This window comes from Solanum lycopersicum, chromosome 6 (genome assembly GCF_036512215.1).
Source record: "Solanum lycopersicum chromosome 6, SLM_r2.1".
NCBI classification, from domain to species: Eukaryota; Viridiplantae; Streptophyta; class Magnoliopsida; order Solanales; family Solanaceae; genus Solanum; species Solanum lycopersicum.
Genome location: NC_090805.1, coordinates 4,934,920 through 4,959,871, shown reverse-complemented (window position 1 = coordinate 4,959,871; position 24,952 = coordinate 4,934,920). Strand labels below are relative to the sequence as shown.

Below are 24,952 nucleotides of genomic sequence, written 5' to 3'. Positions count from 1 at the left end.
TATCTTTGAGAAATGGCTAGCACCCTGAAGTTGGTCAAACAAGTCTTCAATCCTGGGGATGGGATACTTATTCTTGATTGTGCCCTTGTTCAACTGTCTATAGTCAATTCACATTCTGAGAGAACCATCTTTTTTCCTTTACGAACAACACTGGTGCACCCCATGGTGAAATACTAGGCCTAATGAAGCCCTTATCTAGAAGGTCTTTCAACTTCTCTTTCAATTTCTTAAGCTCTGCTGGAGACATTCTATAAGGAGGAATAGAAATAGGTTGGGTATCTAGAAGGAGATTAATCCTAAAGGCGATTTACCTTTTGAGAGGGACTCTAGAAGATCTTTTGGAAACACTTTTGGAAATTCACACACTACTGGAACTGACTCAAGAGTTGGGGTTTCAAAGTTAGAATCCTTAACCCAGACTAAATGATAGATATAACCTTAGATATCATCTTTCTGGCCTTAAGGTAAGAAATATATCGACCCATAGGTGCTAATATACTACCCTTTCATTCTAAGATTGGTTCGTCTGGAAACTAAAAACTAAAAATCCTAGTTCTACAATCGACTGAGGCATAACATGAGTGTAACCAATCCATTCCTAGAATGAGCGAGGCCGATTCAAGAGACCTTTCCCTATGATGGTGATTTGGGCACACAACTGGAATCCCCCTTTTGGATATTCGTACTTTGATTTTGATTTGCCTCACTTGGCATAAGACAATTTTATTGCTTTCCTTATTTTGATAGCAAATAAATGCTTGTTTTGGGATGTTATAACTCTCATATTTATGCTAGGTTGTTTGGAAGAAATTTCGTATTTTTTTCTTGCATTGATACGAATTAAAAAGGTGATAGAATTTAGGTTGAGAATAAAAGGCGAAAATAAGAAGAAAATAGAGTTTAGCCTCTCATTCTCTAGGCTATCATGTCTGATACTCGTCATCACAAAGGCCCGTTTTAGCGCTTAAGCATCACTATGGAGACTTCCTCTAAGGCAAAAAATCTGTCTCCATAGTGGGAGCACTACAGTTGTAATGACCGTCTAGTTTATTTCGGTGATATTGACTTCTTCTTTTTTATCATTTAGAGTATTCTTATAGTGACCCCAAATCAGTTAGGACTTGTTGAGAATGATAGCTCAATCATCTGGCCGTTCATTAGCTTAATTTGGTATGTTTTTGTGTGTTGGAGATTTTGAAATTTGAATGGTTGATTTTGATCAAAAGTTTAGGAAGACGGTCTCAGAATTAAATTCTAGCAGTTCTATCAGCTTTAGAAGGGTCATTTAAGGCTAGTGACATAGTTTACTCATGTCCTGAGTCTTTTAGTGCAAGTTTATGCCATTAGACATTTTAAGTTTAAATCTTTGGCTTAAGTTTGACCTCAATTAATATTTTTGGTAAACATGCTTAAAGAGAATTATGTCAGTGCAATTAGCTTTGAAATGTTGAGTTTCTTCTATAATGACACTTCTTGTAAATCTCGAGTTTCATGACCCAATATAGAACCGTGACCGGCGATAAGGAAATGAATCCCAAAATAAGCCTCAACCAAAAACCTAGAGAAAATAGGGCAGAGTTCCTCTGTTTTTGGGCCTATCCTGAGATTACCTGTATTAGAAATAAATATATTAGAAATAAATAACACAACCAACCAATCTCATCACCAATCCACCTTACTCATCAATATACTGTTTGAAGAGTAAATATGCTAATTCTAACTCCAAAATATAAGAAGTCTCATACTAGACACAATTTTACGAAACGAAAGAGTACTCACAACTTCTAATAAAAGGAATCACTATGGAGGGACTCTTAGAATTTCAAGAAATGTCTATAACAACTAATAAGCTTGTTTCACGCGAACAAGTGCGAGGCTCACCAGAAATTGTCAACTCGTAAGCTCTAGACAAGAAAGTCCTTACCAATGTCACATGTCTTTGTAAAAACATTAGCGATGAGTGAGACGCTAGCTTAATGAGTAATAATACTTAGCCATAACAATTTTAATAAGGGACAAGTCACAAGCATGTTAATACAATAATCATAATGATGAAATAATGATCTTTCATAAACAATAACAATATTCAATCTGTTCTGCCTCATATAAACAAAAACAATGTAAATACTTAATAGGAAACTCAGGAAAACCTTTCCGTATCAAATCTTTTAGTTGTAAACTCAAGAAAACGCTTTCATATCAAATCTTAGTAGTAACCTCAGAAATACACTTTCATATCAAAGCTTATATTAGGGAGGTTTCCAAGGATGAATCACGTAATCAGAGTGGTCTTCTCTTTAACAAGTAACCAATAATACTGAACTCCTCATAAAGGAGTTCAATATTCATATTAGTAGATCCGTACTCGAGGGATATCAGTAATAGTATACTAGTTCTACCTTCCCACTAGTAAGGGCTTTACTAGAAATCAACAACTACAAGTCAAACGAAACCCCCCCCCCCCCCGGTTAGCTGCGGGATTCATCAAGGTCTACTCCCATTAAAATTTTTCTTGTAATCAGTAGAAGCATTACAAAATTGAATAGAACATTTAAATCTTATCAAATTATATCATTTCAAAGTTTAACAATCACCTGTCAAAATACTATTTCTCAAATAAGTGTAAAACATTTTCAATAACAATAATCATATCTTGTAAGAATGAGATCATCTCAAACAATCTTTTCAGTATCATATCCAGTAAAAGAATAGTCCGCAAGTTCAAAACAGTCGAGTCAGTAACACATTTACTTTATAAACCATGTAAAAATTATAAAAGTTATAAAACATCAATTTTGATAAGATTACTACTCACAATACTCATACTGAAATACCAAACTTGTCATTTCAAGTAATCTGTACGACTTTCGTTCGATCAACCTATATTCACATCATATGAATCTCGTGTTAAATCTCCTTGTTAGAGCAATTTCATGAACTAATTTACAATACCAAACCCCAAGGTTACATTTCAACCCTTACTTATCAACTCATATTTATTCACTGGTCTGTCAGTCTTGAAATTTCTAGCAGCAAAGAGTTATAATTTCAAAAATTTTCTATTTCAAACTTTGATTAACTAATTCACTATAAGAATTCATGTTCATTGCAGCCCAATGAACTTAAACAACAATTCAATATAAGCATCACAATGTTATTCAACTAGTGAGGCTAGGAGTATTGTAGGGTTAGTAAAAATCTTCGTTTGTCCATGAGTATTTTCATATCGAAATCAGTTGAAATTCATATTTGAATTATCAATGTCACATTAACCCAACCCATGATAATATATATAAAGGTATGCCGATGAACTGAAATAAAACTGCACAGGTTTCCACTTCTTTTTCTTTTCTGTGATGAATACCTTCATGCTCCTTCACAAACAGAAAAGCAAGGAATTCGTTTTCTTTTCTTTCTTTGTTCATTCACGGGACAACAAAAAGAGCTCAATGTATTGTTTTCTTTTTACTTACTGCTGCGTCAATCTTCCAAAATCTAATTCTGAACCCCTTGTTGATTTTGGCTTAAATTGAAAAAACTAGAAAGAAATATAAGAAAAATTCTGTGAAAATATTTATAGAAAAGACAAAAACTATGAAAGCAGTTTCATTTTTGTCAAAAAAAATTAAGGGGTTACACCAGGATTCGAACCCCTGATGTGACACTTTAACAAACTGTGCAATCAACTTCACGACCATGCACCCACAGTCAATTCTCTTTAATGGGTGCTGAAGGATATATTATATAACTTTTTCAGAATTTTCTATATAGATATATAAAATTTCCGTCGGGGTCAATGGGTGCTCGAGCACCATAAATCAATACGTGGGTCTGCCCCTGGGTCTAGGACCCATTTTTTATTGAGATGACGTTGGATGAAAGTTTTGACTACTCCATTGAGTCTAGAATGTTGAATTTGATAGGAGTACATATCTTGTTTGCGTGCACGGGATTCCGAACCAATCTCGAGCACCCAAGTGGAGTCCGAGATATTAGATCGAATTTTCTAGTGCCTGATGCAAGTGCCCCAACTTTTACGGCCCTGGTTTCACTTTAATGTCCTCTTAAGTGGCCAGGGCTCTTTAGCGAGACAGGCTAGTCAGGCGGCAACCCCTTAGCAACATTGGCTCGCTTAAGCGGGCTTCACTTTAGTTGTCAGTGCACCACGTTAGCAAGTTTGGGCAGCTTGTACCTGTCGCTCATGTGGCCCTAGCACAGCTTAAGCGACCACCACTTATGCGGGCATCGGCATGATTTAGCGAGGCCCGTGTGGCCCAATCGCTTTAACAATTTAAAACATTTAAAATCTATAAAAAAAAAATTGTTTATGCCACATGAATTGGAACAAAGGGAGACACATTCTTTGAAAACATATAAAAATTTAATAGACTTTTCAAACATGTATTGAACTGTGCTGGCATGGATCCTATTTCAAAGTATATATAAAGAAATCCAAGCTTGGGTCCTGAGATTCAATGAGGTAAGTGCCACTGTCTCAGATATCCTTCTGCCTTCGCACGCCAAGAACCATCAGGTTTCACTTCTATTTCTGTCACCAATTCTCCACAAGTTTGCATCTGCACCACCAAAGACAAAAGAAAAATTTCCATAAATAAGAATAAAATCTTTACTTCCTTTTTATATGATGACATGAGTTAAAAAAGTAAAAAAGACTTCTGAATGTTATCTTAAACTAACGATATGTAGAACGTACCAATATACTCTTAATATTATGCTTAAAAACATGCCCTGTGTAAAGTTAAAATTAAATAATTTTGGCAAAATAGGGACTAAACATTCATTTTGAAATAGAGGAAGTAATATATTATCTGTGTATATGAACTCTGCAACTCCTTGTTGTATATAAACTCATAACGAGGCTAACATAGTTGAGACATGAGATCACAAGTAATAATAACCCGAACCTGAGAAGTGACCCGATTGAAATATGGATCAATAATGAGATGCTCCAGAGAGTAGTTATTGAAACAGATAGGGCATTGCCACTACATGAAACGAACAACATTTGTTACTAAATATATATCACCGCATACAAAAACATAGTATAAAAAAAGAATCTGAATTGAGTTGATAGAACGCTTGCCTTCCTAGACTTTTGGTTCAATTCAATAAATACTTGAAGATCAAAGCATCCCATATGTAAACAAGGTCTGAATCTTCCAGCAATTTTCATTCTTGAACCACTCAGCTGTACATACATCGATGCAAAACGAGAAAATCAAAATACTGCAATTAGCGCAAAGGGATAACCAAAACAAAAGGTATTTGCTTACAGGGCATCGAAGATTGACAGGAACAAAACCAGCAACAACAGCTTCAAGGTCACAATCATTGTCAGCATTTTCAGTTGCTGTACGACCCCCAATGCAACGACAAACGCGAGCAAGAGCACCTTCATATGTCTCACCATCAGCCTCCTTAGGGATCATGTTTAGAATCTAGATACAAACCATATATAACAGAGTCAATAACTTGTACATGTCCGTTATTAAGACAGACTAAATAGGGAAGTACGTCACAAAAATTTGACTACCTGTTGGATAGTACGTCGCTCTACAAGTCTAACCCCTATGCAGAATGCACGAGCATCACATCCGGTTAATAATATTTTGTTAATTCCATCTCTGAAGCAACGTGTGATCTGTCAAAAAAGCAAAAAAAAAAAGACTTGAGGTTTACAATCCAGGAAAACCAAGGCAGTTTCATTTATATCTAGATAAAGAGAAATGGCAAGTAACAAAGAGGAATTAAAAGTTACATTAAACTATAAATCACAATGAATTTAGCCTTGGCAAAACACGAGTACTCACTATCACGCCATCATCGCGGTCATTTGCACCCAACAATTGTGAGCCACTTCTATCTATGCAATTCACTGGAACTCCTGTTAGTTCAGATATAATTTAAGTTACTGAACTAGCCGATAAGCTGTAATTCCGTCATGCCCTGTGTAATCACCTCTACCCTCACAATAAATTAATGAAGAAAAATATACTTGAGCAAGACGGAATAGAGCATACCGTTGACCTGCAAATCAACATTCTGAGGCCATTGCATCCTAAATTGTACCTTGTCATTAAGAAGCATGCACCAAGCCTGAAAATGTTGCAAAAATAAAATAAAATAATGAATACACAGTTTCGATTTGAACTCAAGGCATTACTCGAAACAACAACCTGAAGATCATATTCCTGTTTTGCCAATAGGTATCTGCTGGCTCTACCGAGTTGGAATGTTTTTTCAATCTTCTGTTCAATGTTTATGCTGAAAATTTGCAAATATAAAGTAATTCTCAAACACTCTTCATACAGTAACCAGTATAATGTAAATATGAAAAGGCAGTAAGCTCACCTAAACAGGCAAAAAGGGATATCCCAAAATATAGCATGAAAAGGACAGAAGAAAAGTCATAATAGTCAAGCCTAGAAAGCAGACACAAAATCCTCCTAATGAACTAGAGATGCTTATATATTGCAGACTCTACAATTTAATTGTCGCACGTGTGTCATATCATCCAAAAATGCAATACATTGGAGAATATTTTTCTTCTTATCGCCACAAACTAACAGATTTTTTTATAGAGTTCGAGACACATATATTGAAATTCACACTGAACATTTAGATTCATTGACTCTTATACTTAGATTCCTTCCATTAACAGGTGAATCGTTAGAGTACAGCTTAACATACAAGAGCAGACAAATACATATACAAACCCCAGCAAGACAGACAGAGGATAAAGCAAAGAAAGGCATACATGAAGCTAGTCCTACAGTGTCAAATACTCCCCCTGTTTCATTTGTTTCTCAAGTTTTGAGTTGATACGGAGTTTAAAAAAGTTAAAGCCAGACGAGAATGGTAACACTATACACTTGACTTTGTTGAAGAAGGAATTAACACCATAAACATTAAAACTTAAACCCAGCCAAAACAGTAACAGATCAATTCCGTGAACAGAATTATATATAGCTTCACAAAACTAACAAGGTACAGGTAACTCACCCTTCTGCTGGAGCACTAGTAAAACCAAACTTCACGGGATATAAAGGGTTATCAATCGTCTCCCAGAATCTGTGTATAGACCATTCAAAGCACTTAAATTACCATATGTAGTTAATATAAGAAAGAGTCAAAAACTCAATGTGTCATTCATACGCAGACAAAATGAAGTGCTGGCTTTGAAGAGTAATAAAAAACATAACTCTTTTAAGATTTTACTCCCATGCATAGGAGATCCCCGGTTACTGTTGGCATCGACATTCCTATGCACAAAACTTTACATATAGAAAATGACAGAGAAGAGTTCCCCACATACTATTGTTTCATTCTCATGCTTCTTAACCGTTACACGTAATGAAGAATAAACAATAGTTCATTTGAATTGAAGACAGGTAACTGTGACGTAACCATGTACTCCTCTCGTTGCAATATATGTTAAGGTGTTTAACTAGCTACAGAGCTTAAAAATAAATGAAAAACTTTTGAAATATGTGGTCTTAATCAAGTAATAGATATATATTTGTGTAGCTATAAATCATCTAATTAAGGGTAAAACAAGAAGTTTACAGTTAAATTGTCTTTTTTAGACGGACTAAAAAAAGGAAAGAATGTCATATAAATTGGGACAGAGGGAGTAACCATGAGCTGAAAAGTGTTGTCAAGAGAAAGCATAAATATCTTATTCCTATGCTCAGAGATACAACATGGAGATAAGAACCTGAAAACGCACTAACATGCTCTATTGAATGGTATAATCTAGTCTGTTTATAGCTAATGTTGAGGCAGAGAAAACAGAATCCCATGTGTTGAGAAAGTCTGATGTTGATGAAACGAGGTAAGCAGAAATTAAATTAAATGATACTTACGGGTCTGCGTGACTCAATCTGCACAATTCGCAATAAAAAGTTTCAGGAGTATTTTGCTGAGCAACTCCCTCGATGGTCGTTTCTGGAATAATGACACAATCTACATGTTGCCATGCGCGGCATCTTCTATCTTCACACTACAAGTGAAGTTCCGTTAAAAGACAAACAAAGTGCATTTAATTGATATCATAGCAAGCAGAGGTCCTGGGATTGACTGTCACCAGCAACCACTATTAAAACAAAATCCACGTGCTTGGTCCATGAAAATGAATCAAGCTCAGACGTGAGGCATGAGTTGAAAATACAATTAAACAATAAAAGTTTGCTCTTCAATAGCTTCACCTTTTAACTGAGATGATCACATACTTCAACATATTTATTGCTCATAATTAAGGCAGAAGAAGGGAATCAACACAGAAGTGAAACCTGAATTATTGGTTCAGTTTGTGATGAGCTTCCACAGGGACATCGAATCTTCATCTGGTTTGGATCTTCGAACTCCTCATCTGAGACATCTTGTGACTTAGACACTTGCATTTTTCTGGAAGAGGCAAGAAAACATCTGTATCAGAAAACAAAGAATACTTCTGCTTCATCAATTAGATAAAAAAAAGAAGAAATAGTTCCCACCAAATAAATGAAGAAATGAAAAGCAAGCTCAGTTCTCGGTAAAGTTTTATGATAGATTCTTCTATCTTGTTTTTTCTCATAACCATGACGCATTTTCCCTTGAAGAAGGACCCTCTAGTATACACGCCAAACTAACTCGGAATTTATTGAAGATCCTATATTGTACCTGAAACTTGATGCCAGTTGATGCGCCGAGTTCTTCTCTAGGTCACTTTGAGCTGAGTTTTTTCTTGAATTATCATTTCCATCAATTGGCCAAGTCATTGGAAGTGTTAGATTTCTACGAAAATACATGAAGACTTGTGAAGTCAGCACCTCAATGGTTCTTCCATAATACGAAATACGAAAAATGTTATTAACATTTTTTAAGAACAGACAACGAGACAACAATTCATAGAAGGAAGAATTAAGAAATGTATGTACCGCTCCACAAGCTTGTGTTTGCAGCGATTCATCTTATCAATGGTATAAGTATCAAAACGGACGTCGAGGACCTTAACCAATCTTGATATCTGATGTCCTGGTAGGATGTCCCAGAATTTTAACACTTGAAAGTATGTCAAGTTCTCTAGCAAAATATCTACACTCCAAATTAATTTTAGGTGCTTGACACTGTATATCTTCAATAGTTCATATGAACTCCTGCCACTGTTGCCGAATAAGTTTAAGTTTCCTGGATTCCGCCAACCACTTGAAAGCTTCTCCAAAAGGGAGATCACTTCTTTACGCATTGCAACATCTTTAATTCTGGCAATGGATTTTGAGAAATCCTCACTAAAGAGAACCTGTTATGCTTAGGGGTTATGTGAAGGCCTTCAAAATTTTGCAAAGTAACTAATTCACTCACAAGAAAAGAATCCGTTATAAGCGAGATAAAGCAGCATACCTTCCACTTGGATGTTTTGAACAGAGGGGAGTTCATGGTGAGTAGTGTTTCAATCTGGCCAACCTCAATGGTAGCACTCAATATCGCTTGACCCAAACTTTTGTCTTCATTAACATCAAAGAAACGACCCCGAGCCTTGGAATCAATGACTAATTGCTTCCAAATGGAACCACTGTTAACCAAAGTTTTGGCATTCCCTAACACCCAAAGGCAGAATCTGCGTACAAAGCCAAAGAAAGAGAATGTTCATCAATTATCTTGTCACTGATTGAACACCAAAAGACAGTAGTAAGATACGAATAGCCAATAAATTATTACCTTGCCCGAGTCAGTGCTACATTTGCTCTCTGACAACTAGAAAGGAATCCCACTAGTCCACTCCCATTACAACGAACCGTGGATATAATTATCACATCTTCTTCGCCTCCTTGGAAACCATCAATTGAGCGTACATTTACTGAGAAGTGGCTGTTGACATCTGTGCTATATTTATGCCCAAGTTTTTGTTGAATCTCAAAAACTTGAGCTTTGTAAGGAGATATACAGCCGACGGAAACCTTTCTCCTTGAAGTAACAGACTCTATAATTTAGAAATGAAATCAGATTTTCCAACACAATTGCCATGTTAATAGAAATACAGTACTGAAAACAAGAAAATGTCATCACAAGCATAGATGAAGTACTTGAAAGATAGTACATATTACCTTTATGAAGATTGGCAACGATCTCGGATATGACATAAACTTCTGACATATTTCTAGTACTGTGTTTGTTGTCATACTGCTCATTTCCATTGCTTATGTTAATAAAAGAATATGAGCCAAAGATATTTCCTTTAAGAAATCTCTTCTCATACATTGCTTCTTTTACATTCCGACCATCCGTAATTTTATTTTCATAGAATTCTCTATTTGGGAACAAACTTATTGCAGGATGCATTCTATATTGAACATTAAGAAGGTGCTTCTTGTGTCCTACAATTACCAGCCTTTCAAATAAGCTCCTTCCAAAGTTGGCCTTCTCGCAGATCTGGAAATAATGTACACTTTTATCAATGATCTAAGAGCAACAAAGTCATTTTTTTTCTTGAAAAATAAGTATGGTAGTAAAAAGATCAGCGGAAAACCTTGCTGTGAACCATTGCAGGCAATTGTCTCTCATCCCCTACGAGTATGGCCTGACGTAGACCTGGAAGCTGCATGGAAATAGCGGTTTCACATTCCTTAAGCTGAGCTGCTTCATCGATTACCAACATCTCCAAAGGGTACATTCCTACCGTGTACAATTTTGATGAGCACGAGACTGCAGAAAATCAGACATGCACCCCTCAGACAAAAACTTCAAATATCAGTGATATCTGGAAGAGAGATTCTCTCGGTAAGAGATCTCAATACTTCGATGCATTCAAATGTATTCGCAAAATATCTCCCATTACGGAACAGTGTTCCAATAGTTTGAAGCATCTCAAGAACTCTGATCATATCTTCAGCTACTTCTAGTGGAATGAAAGAAGTAGGCAGATACGTGTACAAGCTCGTCAGACAAACTGTCAACTGCTCCAAGATCCTTTTGAATTTGCTAGTAACAAACTCCTCAAATGTAAGACTACGAGCTTGCTTTTTGTTTTTTGCCTCTCCTTCATTCTCAACTTTGTCAACTGATCTCAGGTTATTCTTCATTTGAGTATTTTTATTGTCATTTGACATCTTCTTCTCATTATCTTTTAAATCTTGATTGATCACGAATGTTTTCCGCAACTTACTCTTCTTATTTTTATCTAGTACTTGATTGTCTATACTTGTAATCCTTCCTTTATCTTCCTCTGCAACATCATTAATGCTATCTCCCTTAGTTAGTTTTTCATTTTGCAAGTATTCATGGTATAGCCCTTTAGGATCTCGAAGCAAAGATATCATGGAGAGTATACAACTTTTCCACCCATCATCAGGAGACAGACAGCTCGTAAGAGCAGCAATTCGGTTATCGAGAAAAACGTCAAAGAGATCTTCATGATCATCAATCCCCATTCTTTTGCGATTCCCGAATAACACTATGTCACCTAAACCATAGGTGTCATATTTCAGACCATCCTGCACCAGATGCATCACCCTCTTTGTAATTCCTAACACAGCAATGTTTGTGGGAGCACAAGTAAGAGTACTGCATTTCATGTTAAACAAGACGTGAAGTAAGGAAGGAACTGTCTTTGTTTTGCCAGTTCCAGGAGGACCCCAAATTAGCTTAACAGCATTCTGGTGACCACATTCTCTTGTAGCAATACAACTTACAATAGCCTCTCGTTGAGCATTATCTAGCCCAAAAGAGTCGATGGTTGTCATATGATTTGATATATCACTAGCTTTTGTTTCACTTGATGAGCAATGAGAGCAATTCTCGTCATCCTGCAAATGATTAAAATTGACTAGACGCTAATCAATAAATTATATATGGATCATATTTGACGGGGAAAAAACACTATTCTTACCACACTTGGATCAACGTTTAGCACAGTGCTAACAATCCTGATGTTTTCACTATTCATGTCTGAATTCAAAGCATTCCATATTCTAATATTGGTTGTCAAATTAGAGAGGTAAACGATGAAAAGACTATCTCCTTGTTCACCCTTTTCTCTATCTGGTCTTTTAAACCGGATAGGCTTCGAAGACAAGATGGTTATCCTGTTTGAACCATCATCTTTGCTTTGGACAAATGCAATGAGAAATGATCTCTTTGGTCTGTTCAAGTCAGCAGTAGTTTTCGGCCTCACATCTGATAGTGCAATCAGATCACCTACCTCCAGTTCATATGTTTTCATATATCTTTGTCCCTCGATAGTAGTTGTGTTCAACAAAACGTTGTAGTATAAACCCTTGGGAGGCTTATAAGCAGATGACTTTGTCACATTGATAACCTCAAGTGAAGGGGATTGAAAAGCATTTATCACCCCTGATAGCAAATCAGCATGTGTTTCTTCTATAAGTGGACTGATGAATGACTTGAAGTAATGATCAGTTGACAAGAATGTCTCTGGAATTTGCTTAACCTGATAAATTTTAATACAACTGTTAAACAAATTGCACAATATCAAAGTCATGAATCTATGAACATAGAATATTATAGATAGTTCTGTCATGGAGTTAGAGTCTCACTAAAGTTCCGTACGGCAATTGCAACATAGTTGTCAAAAACTACACCTATATCCAGATGCAAAGTTTGACTGGCAAAGTGGAGGGACATGACAGTTCACTTGTCAAAAAGTACAATAGTGAAGAATTTTGACTTTTTATATATACAATGTAATTTTTTGAGGAAACCTACAATGATCTGGTCTATGCAAAATGTGTCCACAAAAGAGGCATGCCCCCCTCCAGAAATTGAACATGCGGGGCCATTTTCCAGTAGCTAATTGGCTTTACTCAATAACAATTCACAAAAACAAAGTTTCAACACATACCAACAAGTCTCACTTCATCACTTCACTTTTGGAGATTTGAGTAGTCCTATGCCAAGAAATTTCAAATATTTTTCACCTAATTTGGAATTTTCAATAGAGTTGCATCTTTGTAAAAAGTGTTTAGAGTAATTTTTATTATTGAATAAATTTATATGCAAGTTCAATTTTTCCTAATTTGAAATACAACCTCAAACAAATTACTTCAAGTTGGATTTGAAATTCTCGTGGTCAAACGCAGATTTTCAAATAAAGTAAAAAGTTATTAATAAGTGAATAATGTTTATGGCAAAATGAATTGTTAAACTATGTGAACTTTGATTGACATTTTAAAAATATTTTTAAAAAATCATATTGACATTGGAAAAATCACAATTTATACTCCATATTTATTGTATTATTTTTAAATATCTAGATTTTAATTTAAAACTTTGGGTTATTTTAATTTAATCAAACTTAACATGGATAAAGTACTCCCAAATAATTGAGGGAGGGAAGGAGTAGTATGTTATATTTCTGTGTTAATAAAATTACATAGTAGTATAAAAATGAAAATACATTCAAGAATATTAGGAAGCTTAACAAAATAATTAAATAATCTTTTAACACTACTACAGTTTAAACCATTACTATTAAAGTCTAACTCTCAATAAAATTTAACTTCAAATAAATGAATTTTGGTGATTTAAAACAACCTGCACTGATGCACATAGAGTGTACAAACTGAACTCCGTCTTTAAGAACTCCCATATATAGCCCTAAACTTGTCACATATACTTCTACATTTAGTATATACTTGTCATTTTTGTTGCATTGCGCGTGTGTATATGTATATAGAGAGAGAGAAGAAATACTTAACCTCATCTTTGAAGAGATTTTTGTTGAGGACATGAGCTAAAGACCAAGAAAAGACCACATCTATCAATCCCGGAATAACAATTTCTTCAGTTTTTTTATTCCGTTTACGAACACAATGTTCCTCTTTCAATACTTCTTGTTCTGTTTTCATCTTATTCATTGAACCAAAAATTGAAGCAAGTTTATTCAACATGGACACAATAGTACTAAAATGGTATGGGGTTAAAGATTCGAAAACTAAGTAATTTTGGTGAAAAATGCTCCTAATATATGCATATTGCATGCATTGGAACAAGTAAAAGTCACATGGGGAAATGCGATTAGTGTTTCGTTTCCTTCGTTAATTAATTTATTCTTCTCATCATTAATTTGACATGCATGCACGAGAGGACTAATTAACAATTATTATTAATTTATTCTAGTTATTAGGTTCGATATTCAGTTTTTAACTAATATAAATCGATTAAACGGAAAAATCAAAATTTTATTACATTAATACTACATATTCTACAGGCCCAATTGTTGTAAATTGTTGAGATGATCATAGAGAAATTATGGCTAATTAGACTATAAGCTGAAAATGTACAGCTGGCATAACGTTATATAACAGAATGTCCACTAATAATTAGAATGTTAACTGATTAGTTAGATGTAGTTTTAGTCAATAAATAGTAGCTAGTACTCAACATTCATTCTCTATTCATTCTTCTCAATCGATATAATAAGCAATTATTTACTCTCTCCGTGTTAGCTTTAGTATTGACTTAGAAGATCTCATATTAATTTTATTGCCACATAAGTTTGATCACTTATCAGAGCGCGGTTCAACAGAAGGTTAAAAATGGAGTCCTAACTCCTAATTTCCAAATCTAAAAAAATTGAAATCCCTAGACTATTCTTTGTAGTTAGTAGGCTCTCACCTCTTGTTTCATTGACGCGATCAACAATACTTGAGTTGTAGTGAAGTCGTGATTAAAAATGTGTTTCTATCGTTGCTTTATTATTTATTAAATTTAGTTGAATTAAAATTGCAAAACTTTTACCTATTACTATCCTATCAATTTTGTTTCTCCTTTCTTTTGATGTCAGATAATTAATCTTTTGAATTCCTTATTTTTATTTTGTTTTATTTTTGAAATATTTATATAATGTTATATTGTTACTTGGGATATATGTTTTGTGAGGTTCTAGCCCCATTTATTGACGTCTTAATTTGGTAAAGATGCATACCAACTAAATCTTATCAAGATAACTACAGAGTTGCAAATTTTGATATTTTTATGATTTCAATCATTAGTTCCAAACTTCTACTATAAATAGAGCATTCTAGGGTGAATGCCCTGGGTTCAACACCATGAACAGATACATTACACAAAATTGGTCAAGTGTGGCGAAACCTGAGGTATATCTTCATGATGAAGCGTATTATATTATTAAGTTTGCATTGCTTAATGATATGCATGAGATTTTATATGCTGGCCCTTATACCATTAAAAATCAACCAACTATTTTGAAGCCATAGTGCCCTGAATTTGATCTGGGGAATGAGTTTTTGACAGAAATTTCATTGTGGGTGACATTCCCTAAGTTACCACTCAATTGTTGGGGAATTGGATCACTTAGCAGGATAGCAAGTGCACTAGGGACTCCATTGTTTGTTGATGAGTGTACCACTAAACAAACTCGAATCTCATATGTAAGGATGCTTATTGAAGTGAATGTCACTAAAATAATACCCCAAGTAATCATTGTTATGAATCCTAGTGAGAAGATGTTCATGCAAGCAATGGTGTTGGAATTGTGGCCTCATTACTGTGAGAAATGCCAAGAGGCGGGGCATCAATGTCAGTCATCCAAGACCAATATATATTAGGGTTTTTCCTCCAAGGAGGAAAAAGGCAGGGAAGACAGTGACACAAGAATGACAATATAAGGGAATGATTCAACCTCCAAATCTGAAATGGAAGACTGAAAGGGCCAAGGTAGTACACTAGTGACTTCCCAAAATAAAGAGGAGGAGAACAAAGTGATGCAGCCAGGGAGTGAAAAACAGACACCAACAGAAAAAGACCCCCAAGACTACAATTTAAGGCCAAATGCAATCTGGCCAAGCCCAGAGTTTCACCTCACAAACTTTCCGGTATTGACAACCATTCCAACACTGAATAGATTTGAACACCTTATGAACAATAAGCTTGGTTCACTGGCTATTAATAGAGGTGGATCTCCACAAACTTTCTAATGAAGTGGTTGTTTTGGAAGTATACAAGAAAAAAAAAGTTGAAGCATTGCTTGAGAGAAAATAAAATAACTCTTGCTGGACTTGTTGAAACTAGAGTGAAGGAATGTAATACGGAAAATAGGCTTAAAAAAATTACACCAGGGTGGGGTATTGTGCATAATTATGATACAACAACTAACGGAAGAATTTCGTTTATTTGGGATGAGAATTATTATGAAGTACATAGGAGTTACAATACTTCTCAACTACTTGGCTGCCGGGTTAGAGACATAACCAAAGACCATCAAGTTATACTCACATTCATTTATGGTTTCAACACCTTAGAGCAACAAAAGAACCTTTGGTCTGAGTTGCATACTTTATCATACTTCATCACAGGGAATCAACCAACCTTGGCTCATATCTAGGGGTTTTAATGCCCTTCTAGCATCCCAAGACATATTAGCAGGTGCAACAATTACACTATCTGAGGTTAGGGATTTCACAAAGTGTCTCAATAAGATTGGAGTTAGTGAATAGCCATGGATGGGTGAATATTGATCTTAGGCATATTTATATGCCTAATTAGTCGATAACTGCCCATATTTTAGTGTTGTTAAAGGACGATCTTTAGTTATTAGCTTGATTTTGTGGTTGATTGTGTTGATTTATCACTTACACACATTATTAGTGATTTCAGGGACTCTCGAAGAAATTGGAGCTAGAGCGAAGAAAAACGAGGAAAAGAGACGGATTTAAAAAAATGGCTAAGCATGGAAGCATCTAGGCGAGGCGCGGAGGCACGCCACGCAAGGGCTTGTCGCTCAGAGCCAATGTGGAGGCGCACTGGTAGGCATGCCACGCCAATGCCTGTCGCTCAGAGGATGTATAGAGACACGATTGAGGCGTGCTACGCCAGGATATACAGAGTACCAGAATGTGTTAGGCGTGATGGAGGCGCGCCTCCCCAAGCAAATTCCATTTTTTCCAAGTTTTAAACATTAATTAGGAGTTCTAATTTGAATAGGATTTCTTTTGAACTTTATCTACGACCATAAATAGATCCCAGGGGTGCCATTATGAGGGTTGGACAATTGTTTAGTGTTCAAAGGCAAGAATAAAGTTTTAGTAATCATTCGTACTCTTATATTTTATGGAATTATTTATGAACAATTATATTTTCTTGATTTTTATGAGAATGAGTAGCTAAACGCCCTAGTTTTGAGGCTGCAACTACGAATTGATTGTTGAATATTTGAAGCCCTATGAATTATCTTCTGTAGTCAATTGAAAATATTTTATTGTTCTTGTTTTACTATTTCTTGACTTGCCATCTTGGAATAAATCTAATGTCTAAATCTTGAATTAACCATAGGAGAGATTAGATAGACCAAGGAATATAGAGAGCTCGGTCTACCCATTAAATTGAGGAGATTAGTGTTCAAGAGTCCAAAAGACGAACACCTTGCTCGATTACAAAATAGGATGAAATATAAATGCTCGTCAGTTAGTTTATTTATTCCCGCTCAAGAATGTAGTTAGATTGCTAATTGGTGTAGGCGATGAGAGGTGGTTAACCCAGATCATACTATCAACCCTATAAACCAGTTATTTTACAACTAAAGTTAGTTCTAAGTTGATCCTATGATGCATGGCATTCGTTATATGATGTATCTTTGGAATTGTTTTTAGATCTTGCCTGAAACATTACAACAAAGTCATTCACCGTTGTTTACTTCAAATTCAGTCCGTAATAGTCTTAGTTAACTAGAAAACATTCAACATACGAATTGGTTACCTTTCTCTTTAATTTTGGATTTGAGTGTGAATATAAGTTGATCACAAGTACCTTGGGAACGATAACCCATTTTAAGAAGAAACTATATTACTTGCGAGACCACGTACACTTGCATGTATACTGGGGAGCAACAACTTTTTGGTGCGATGCCGAGGACTTAGAAATTGATTTATATTTAATTTTCTTAAGTCTACAATAAAAATATTTAAGTATTAATTACTTTATCTTAGCTTGTTTATTGCAGGCATTTGAATTTCAGGTCTGGCTCGAAAAGGAGATCTGGTTTATCCTTACAACGAACCTGAAAGAGTTTTACATCAGTGAAGAAAAATGAATCAAGGAGAATTAGGGTTAGGACATCATAGAAATCGTGGTAATGATCATTAAGATAATCTGGAAGATGTGAATAATCCTAGGAATCCGAATAATCCGAAAAATGTTGATGAACAAAGAATACCCCCTCATGTTCCTATCATTCCAACAAGACCAGTACGAGATGTGGCAATCCCCCTCACTGCTAATTTGGCATCGAGTATTAGAAAACATCCACCGGGAGGAAGGTTCGAATTAAAGCAGAACATGGTTCAAATTCTCCATGCTAATGGGCAATTCACTTGTCTCCCCCATGAAGATCCTCAACTCCATATCAGGAACTTCATAGACATCACTGATACTTACATCCCACTTGGAGTCTCACCGGATTATGTGAGACTAACATTGTTCGTATACTCGTTGTTAGGAGCCGCAAGGCAATGGTTAGACTCAGAACCCCCAAAATCCATTACTACTTGGGATGGTCTCACAAAAAAGTTCTTAAGTCGATTCTACCCATCAAAGAAAACTACCAAGTTGAGAAGCGAAATAACAAACTTTTTCTCAAAAGCACGGGAAAATATGTACCAAATGTGGGCACGATTTAAATAAATGTATACTGCTTGCCCACACCACATGCTTACTAATTAGGTATTAGCTCACACTTTCTTTGAGGTCTTAGAATATAATGCTTATTTCTTCTTAATAGTGCAGCAGATGGAAAAGCTCTACCAATAACAAGTGAAGTATTCTTCGATTTTACTTGATAAACTATCAAAAGTGAACCAAAGGTATTAGGGGATATTTCTAGAACCACAACTCAAAAGGCTGCAGGGATATTAGATGTAGACCAAGCTACTGCTTTGAATGCCAAAATAGAGGCAATGCACCATAGCATGACTTTACAGTTTAAGCAGTTGACTCTAAATCAAGCATCGGTGAATATGGTACAACAAGCAGAAAAATTGGTGTGGGGTATGTGGTAGTGGAACCCATGACACTGATCAATGTGAGGCTAGCCCGAATTTCGTGAATTATGTGGGTAATGCGATTACGGTAACAGTTACAACCCCAGTTAGAGAAACCATCCTAACTTTTCTTAGGTTGGGAACCAAAACCAAAATCAGGCACAAGGTGCAAACCAATACCGTAACCAAGGAGTTGGGCAACAATACCAAAATCCCAACCAAAGTGTATCAAAAGGTAGAATGACCAATGAAGAATTTTTCCAAAAACTAATGACTGAAATGGTGATCAAGTTAAGTGCTAGAATAGATAAGCAGGATGAGAACATCAAAAACATCCACAAGTCCCAAACGAGTTCGGAGAAACAAGTTGCGCCCAAGTGGTTAATTCTTTGAACTTGCGTCCCCAAGGCGGGCTTCCTGGTGATTCTGAGCCCAACCCAAAGCAATTGCATGCAGTAAGTACGAGAAGTTGGCTGCAATTAGAGGAACTAGCTTCAAAAAAGAGCGATGATGAGGTAAAAACCACAAAATAGAAAGTGGAAAAGGTAGTAAAAAGCTCCAAAGTTGAGGCACCTACACCTCAAAAGAAGTTACCACCTCCGTTTAGGCTAAAGAAGCAGAATGAAGATGAATACTTTGGAAAGTTTCTCTCTCTCTCCTTAAACAAGTTGACATTAATCTACTCTGTTTGACATTTTACAGGGTATCACAAAATATGATAAATACGTGAAAGACATTATGGCAAGAAAGAGGAGGGTCATACATTATGAAATCATAGCACTTACTGAGGAGTGCAGATCAAGGATCCAAAATAGGCTGCCCAAAAAGTTAAAAGACCCGAGTAGTTTTACTGTGCAAATAACTATTGGGAAAAATGTTCATGCCCGGGGGTTATGTGATTTAGGGTCTAGTATAAATCTGATGCCTTTGTCTTTGTATCAAAAGCTTGGGTTGGGTAGTCCAAAAAGAACCACTGTTATTCTCCAACTCGCGGATATATACTAGGACAGAGGCAGTGGTAGAAGATATGTTAGTGCAAGTAGGATCATTGATCTTTCTAGTAGATTTTGTGGTCTTAGATATTGAACCTGATTCTAAAGTCCCATTCATCCTGGGACGACCTTTCTTGGACACGGGTAAGGCATTGATTGACGTAGAAGATGGTCAACTAACCATGAGGGAACATGATAAGGTTGAAGTATTTGATGTTTACCGCGCTTTAAAACTGCATGTTGTTTATGAAGAGTTGTCTTTTACCATTGCGGTGGTTGATAACATAGATTGATGTATAAAGATCCGTTAGAAAACATGTTAGGGAGTCATGATTTAGAGGGATATACTGAAGCTCAAGAGATTGAATCATGCTTAAATATAGCTCTAGTAGAAACTCGCAGAACTCAAGTGGAGTCATTAGATCACGATTTTGGCCCTTCAAAAACCATGAGTAGAAGAGGTCCCTAAATTCTTCCATCTCACCTAAGGTATGCATATTTAGGTACTTATGAAACTATTTTGCATGTTATACTTTCTGCAGAGTTGACTGACTTACAGGTTGAGGCTGCATTGCAGATACTGAAGTGGAGGAAGAAAGCAATCGGTTGGAAGATGGCCGATATCTATGGTATTAGTTCGTTATTATGTATGCACAGAATTTATATGGAAGAGGATCACAAACCCAAAGCACAACATCAACACCGTCTAAATCCCATGATTAAAGAAGTGGTAAGAAAAGAAGTTATAAAGTGGTTAGATTCTAGAATTGTGCAATCTCGGATAGCAAGTGAGTAAGTCCGGTATAGTGTGTTCCCAAGAAGGGTGGTATGATTGTGGTAAGGAATGAAAAGAATGAGTTGATTCCTACTAGTACAGTGATCGGGTGGCTTATTTGCATGGATTACCTGAAATTAAATAATGCTACCCGGAAAGATCACTATCTCGTTTCATTCATTGATCAAATGTTTGACTGACTAGCAGGGAAAGAGTACTATTTCTTTTTAGATGGTTCATTCGGGTACAGTCAGATCTTGATTACACCCAATGACCAAGAAAAGACCACATTCACTTATCCTTATGGCACATATGCTTTCAAACGCATGCCCTTAAGACTTTGCAATGCACCGACGACTTTTCAACGGTGTATGATGGTTTCCATGACATGGTAGAAGCTTTTATGGAGGTATTCATGGATGGATTTTCAGTCTTTGGGAAGTCCTTTAAGGTATGTCTCCAGAATCTTGATAAAGTACTTGCTAGATGTGAAGACACCAACTTAGTGTTGAATTGGGAGAAGTGTCATTTCTTAGTTAGAGAGGGTATAGTTTTGGGACACAAGGTGTATAAATCTGGTTTGGAAGTGGATAAGGTCAAAGTGGAAGTCATTGAGAAATCGTTCCCTCCTATTTTTATGTAAAGGGTACATAGTTTTCTTGGCCATGCAGGGTTTTATCGGCGATTCATCAAGGATTTTTCCAAGATTGCACGACCCATGTGCAGTCTTTTAGAGAAGGAGGTGAAGTTTATTTTGATGCATTGTGCTTCAGAGCTTTTGAGTTGTTGGAGAGAAGCTTAATTGAGACTCCAATTCTAATTGCACCGGATTGGGCAGTACCTTTTGAAATCATGTGTGATGCTAGTGATGTAGCAATGGATGTAGTGTTGGACACAGAAAGAATAGAGTTTTTCGCTCTATTTATTATGCAAGAAAGACCCTGACTCCACACAAGCAATCTACACAGTGACTATGAAGGAGATGCTAGCTCTAGTGTTCGCCTTCGACAAGTTCAGATCGTATTTGGTAGGCACCAAAGTATTGTTTTCACCGATCATGCAGCTATCAGGTACCTATTCAGTAATAAGGATGCTAAACCAATGTTGATTTATTGGATATTGCTTCTCCAAGAATTTGACCTTGAGATCAAAGAAAGAAAAGGTACAGAAAATCAAATAGTTGACACTTATTAGGTTGGAGGACTTCTCACATGTGAATAAGGTTGAGCGAATTCGGGAAGAGTTTCTGGATGAGCCATTGATGGCTTTGGATATCTCTCAAGTGAATGGTATGGGGACGTTGTGAACTTAATAGTGAGTGGAGATTATCCGTCGGGTGCAACCACCCAACAAAAGAAAAAGCTAGGTCATGATGCAAGGTTCTACGTCTGGAATGAACCCTTCTTGTTCAAGCAAAGTATCGGCAGGGTAGTGAGAAGATGCATTCAGGAAACTGAGGTGTACAAAGTTCTAGAGAGTTTTCATGCAAGCCTATATGGAGGCCATCATGGACGAGAGCACACTGCTCATAAGGTACTACAATCTGGTTTCTTTTGGCCCTCTTTGTTTGAAGATTCTATGCATTTGTGAAGGGCTGTGATGGTGTCAAAGATTGGGTACCATCTCAAGAAAATATGAAATACCCCTCAACAATATTTTGGAGGTGGAAATTTTTTATGTGTGGAGTATTGACTTCATGGTCCATTCCCACCATCGAATGAAAACCTCTATATACTTGTAGCGGTTGATTATGTGAGCAAATGGGTTGAGGCAGTCACTCTGCCTTCTAATGACTAAAGGGTGGTGATCAAGTTCATTAAGAAACACATTTTCACTCGTTTTGGCACTCCAAGAGCCATTATAAGTGATGAAGGTAAAAATATCATTAAAAATCTTGTTAAGAACCTCCTTGCTAAGTATGGTATTTGCCATAAGATTGCTACAACTTATCACCCTCAAACTAATGTCCAAGTGGAGGTATCGACTAGAGAGCAGATTTTGCAGAAAATGGTGAATAAAAAAAGGAAAGACTGGTCTGATAATTTCGATGATGTTTTTTGGGCATATAGGACTGCATATAAGACGCCTATAGGGACATTTCCCTACCACATTGTATTTGGAAAAGCACGTCACCTTCCGACAGAATCGGAGCATCAAGCTTATTGGGTTATAAAGAAGTTAAACTTGGACTAAAGCTAGCCGGTAAAAAGAGTGAATCAACTGCATAAACTTGAAGAGTTTAGGCTTCACGCCTATGAGAATGCCAGATTTATAAAAAGAAGACAAAAAGGTGGCATGACAAGCACATAGTAGCTCGTACCTTCAATTCTAGTGATAAGGTATTACTATTCAATTCGCGACTAAAGTTGTTCCCCGAAAAACTTTAGTCAAAATGGTATGATCCATAAGACGTTGTGAGAATGACTCAACATGGTGTCATTGAACTACAAGGTGAAACTTGCCCTCATTCTTAGTCAATGGGCAAAGAGTAAAGCACTACTTCGGTGATAATATAGATTTTGATCAGGAGGATCTTGAGGTAAATGATGAATGATCCAAGTTGTGTCATACCGCGACGTTAAATCAAGCGCTACATGGGAGGCAACCCATGATTACTATGTAATAGATAGGTAGTTTTTTTTTTGTTTTTTCAAACTTAGGTTATATTTTTAGAGTATAGGTTAGCTTTAGTAGCTTAGCAATTTTTCTATATTGACCACTTAGTTTGTAATAGTAAACAAAAAGAAATACAAAAATAAAATAATAAAAATATTTTGCAGGTAGGCACACTAGCACGACGCGCTATGGCAAGGAGGACTGAGGTGATTCCTTGGCGCACCGCCCCACTATCGCCCCAAGTCTGGCGCACTGCAAGGCACGCCGCGCCATGGAAAGGAGCACTGAAGCGACACCCAGGCGCGCCACGCCACCATTGCCCCAAGACTAGAGCACTGGCAGGCGCGCCGCGCCAGACCAAAAAGGATTTAGACGACTCCCTGGCGTGTTGCACCACCATCGCCCCAACGCCTAGTTTTTTCAAAATTCTGAGTTTAACCCGGATTCACCCGACCCACCCAACATAAAGCACCCCAACTCCCATACGCTTCTCCCATTCCCACGATTTTCAAACCTCAAAACCCCCCAATCTTTTTCTCCTTCATGTTCCCCAACTCTTCCAACTCCCCTACTAACCACCATTAAACCATCCATTAAATCCGACCACCCCTATATCCCCCCCCACTCACTATAAACCCCCCTTCTCACCACTCCTTTTCTTCTATCTTTTCAAATCTCTCCTCTCCTCCATCCTCAAATCAAAAATATATTCTCTCTTCTCCACTCTTCCATAAGAACTCCCTCCCTCCACTTCTCACAGTTTATTGCTTTTCTTTGATTAACAGGTTGAGATGGCCCTAAAATGAAAAATGTGACTGGTTCAAAGAGGAGTCGAAAGTGTGAAGCTTCCGGGTCTACTAGTGGTCGAGAACCGCGCAAAAATTCAGAAAGAATGATGTTGAGAGGTATGGTTGTGAGTGGTTTGAGTGTAAGCGGGAAGCGAAGTACAAGGATGATGAATAAGTCAATAAAGTAAGCTTAACATCTGAATTTCCGGCAATATACCGCATTGTAAATGAATTAGGCTTGAGGTTTATGTTTGACAATCTCAAAGATTGTAATTTGACATTGGTGCAGGAATTTTATACCGACTGGTAACTGAAACTAAATATAAGATTGTGCATGTGCGGGGGAAAGATGTTAGATTTTCTGCTTGGGTTTTTAATGAGGTATTGGGGACCCCACATTGTAATGCTAACATGTTTAATGAGTTTAAGGATAAACCTCTATATATTGATATCTGACACACTTTGTGTGGGTGGAGTCAAATGCTAGGTGGGAGAGGAGTAAGGATACGAGGAAGCATAACACCCTCCACTTTGCTAATTTTAATCAGGTTTCTATGGTCTGGTTAAAAATAGTGTGTAGCGTGTTCCCTCCCGCTAAGCACTTAACCGATATGACCCGGGATAGGGTAGTGTTAGTGTACATGCTGATGAAAGGGATGCCCATTAATGTGGGGCCAATTTTGCAACAAAATTTTGATGAAGTTTCAGAATAACTTGAGGTGGTGATTTAGTTATAAAGGGATGATCACTCGATTTCTACGAAGTCAT

General features: G+C 36.7%; 1 protein-coding gene across 1 annotated transcript; it reads right to left on the bottom strand.

Annotated features, from left to right (window-relative positions):
• Nucleotides 1–5,032: 5,032 nt before the first annotated feature.
• LOC112941626 (uncharacterized) lies at nt 5,033–13,865 on the bottom strand. The gene is given in 19 exon segments (XM_026031337.2): nt 5,033–5,209; nt 5,295–5,459; nt 5,555–5,662; nt 5,832–5,905; nt 6,042–6,117; nt 6,198–6,285; nt 7,024–7,092; nt 7,887–8,023; nt 8,313–8,448; nt 8,683–8,796; nt 8,940–9,301; nt 9,403–9,619; nt 9,721–9,982; nt 10,107–10,431; nt 10,529–10,703; nt 10,705–10,712; nt 10,746–11,804; nt 11,888–12,448; nt 13,716–13,865. Coding segments are annotated over 19 exon segments (4,263 nt in total).
• Nucleotides 13,866–24,952: the final 11,087 nt, after the last annotated feature.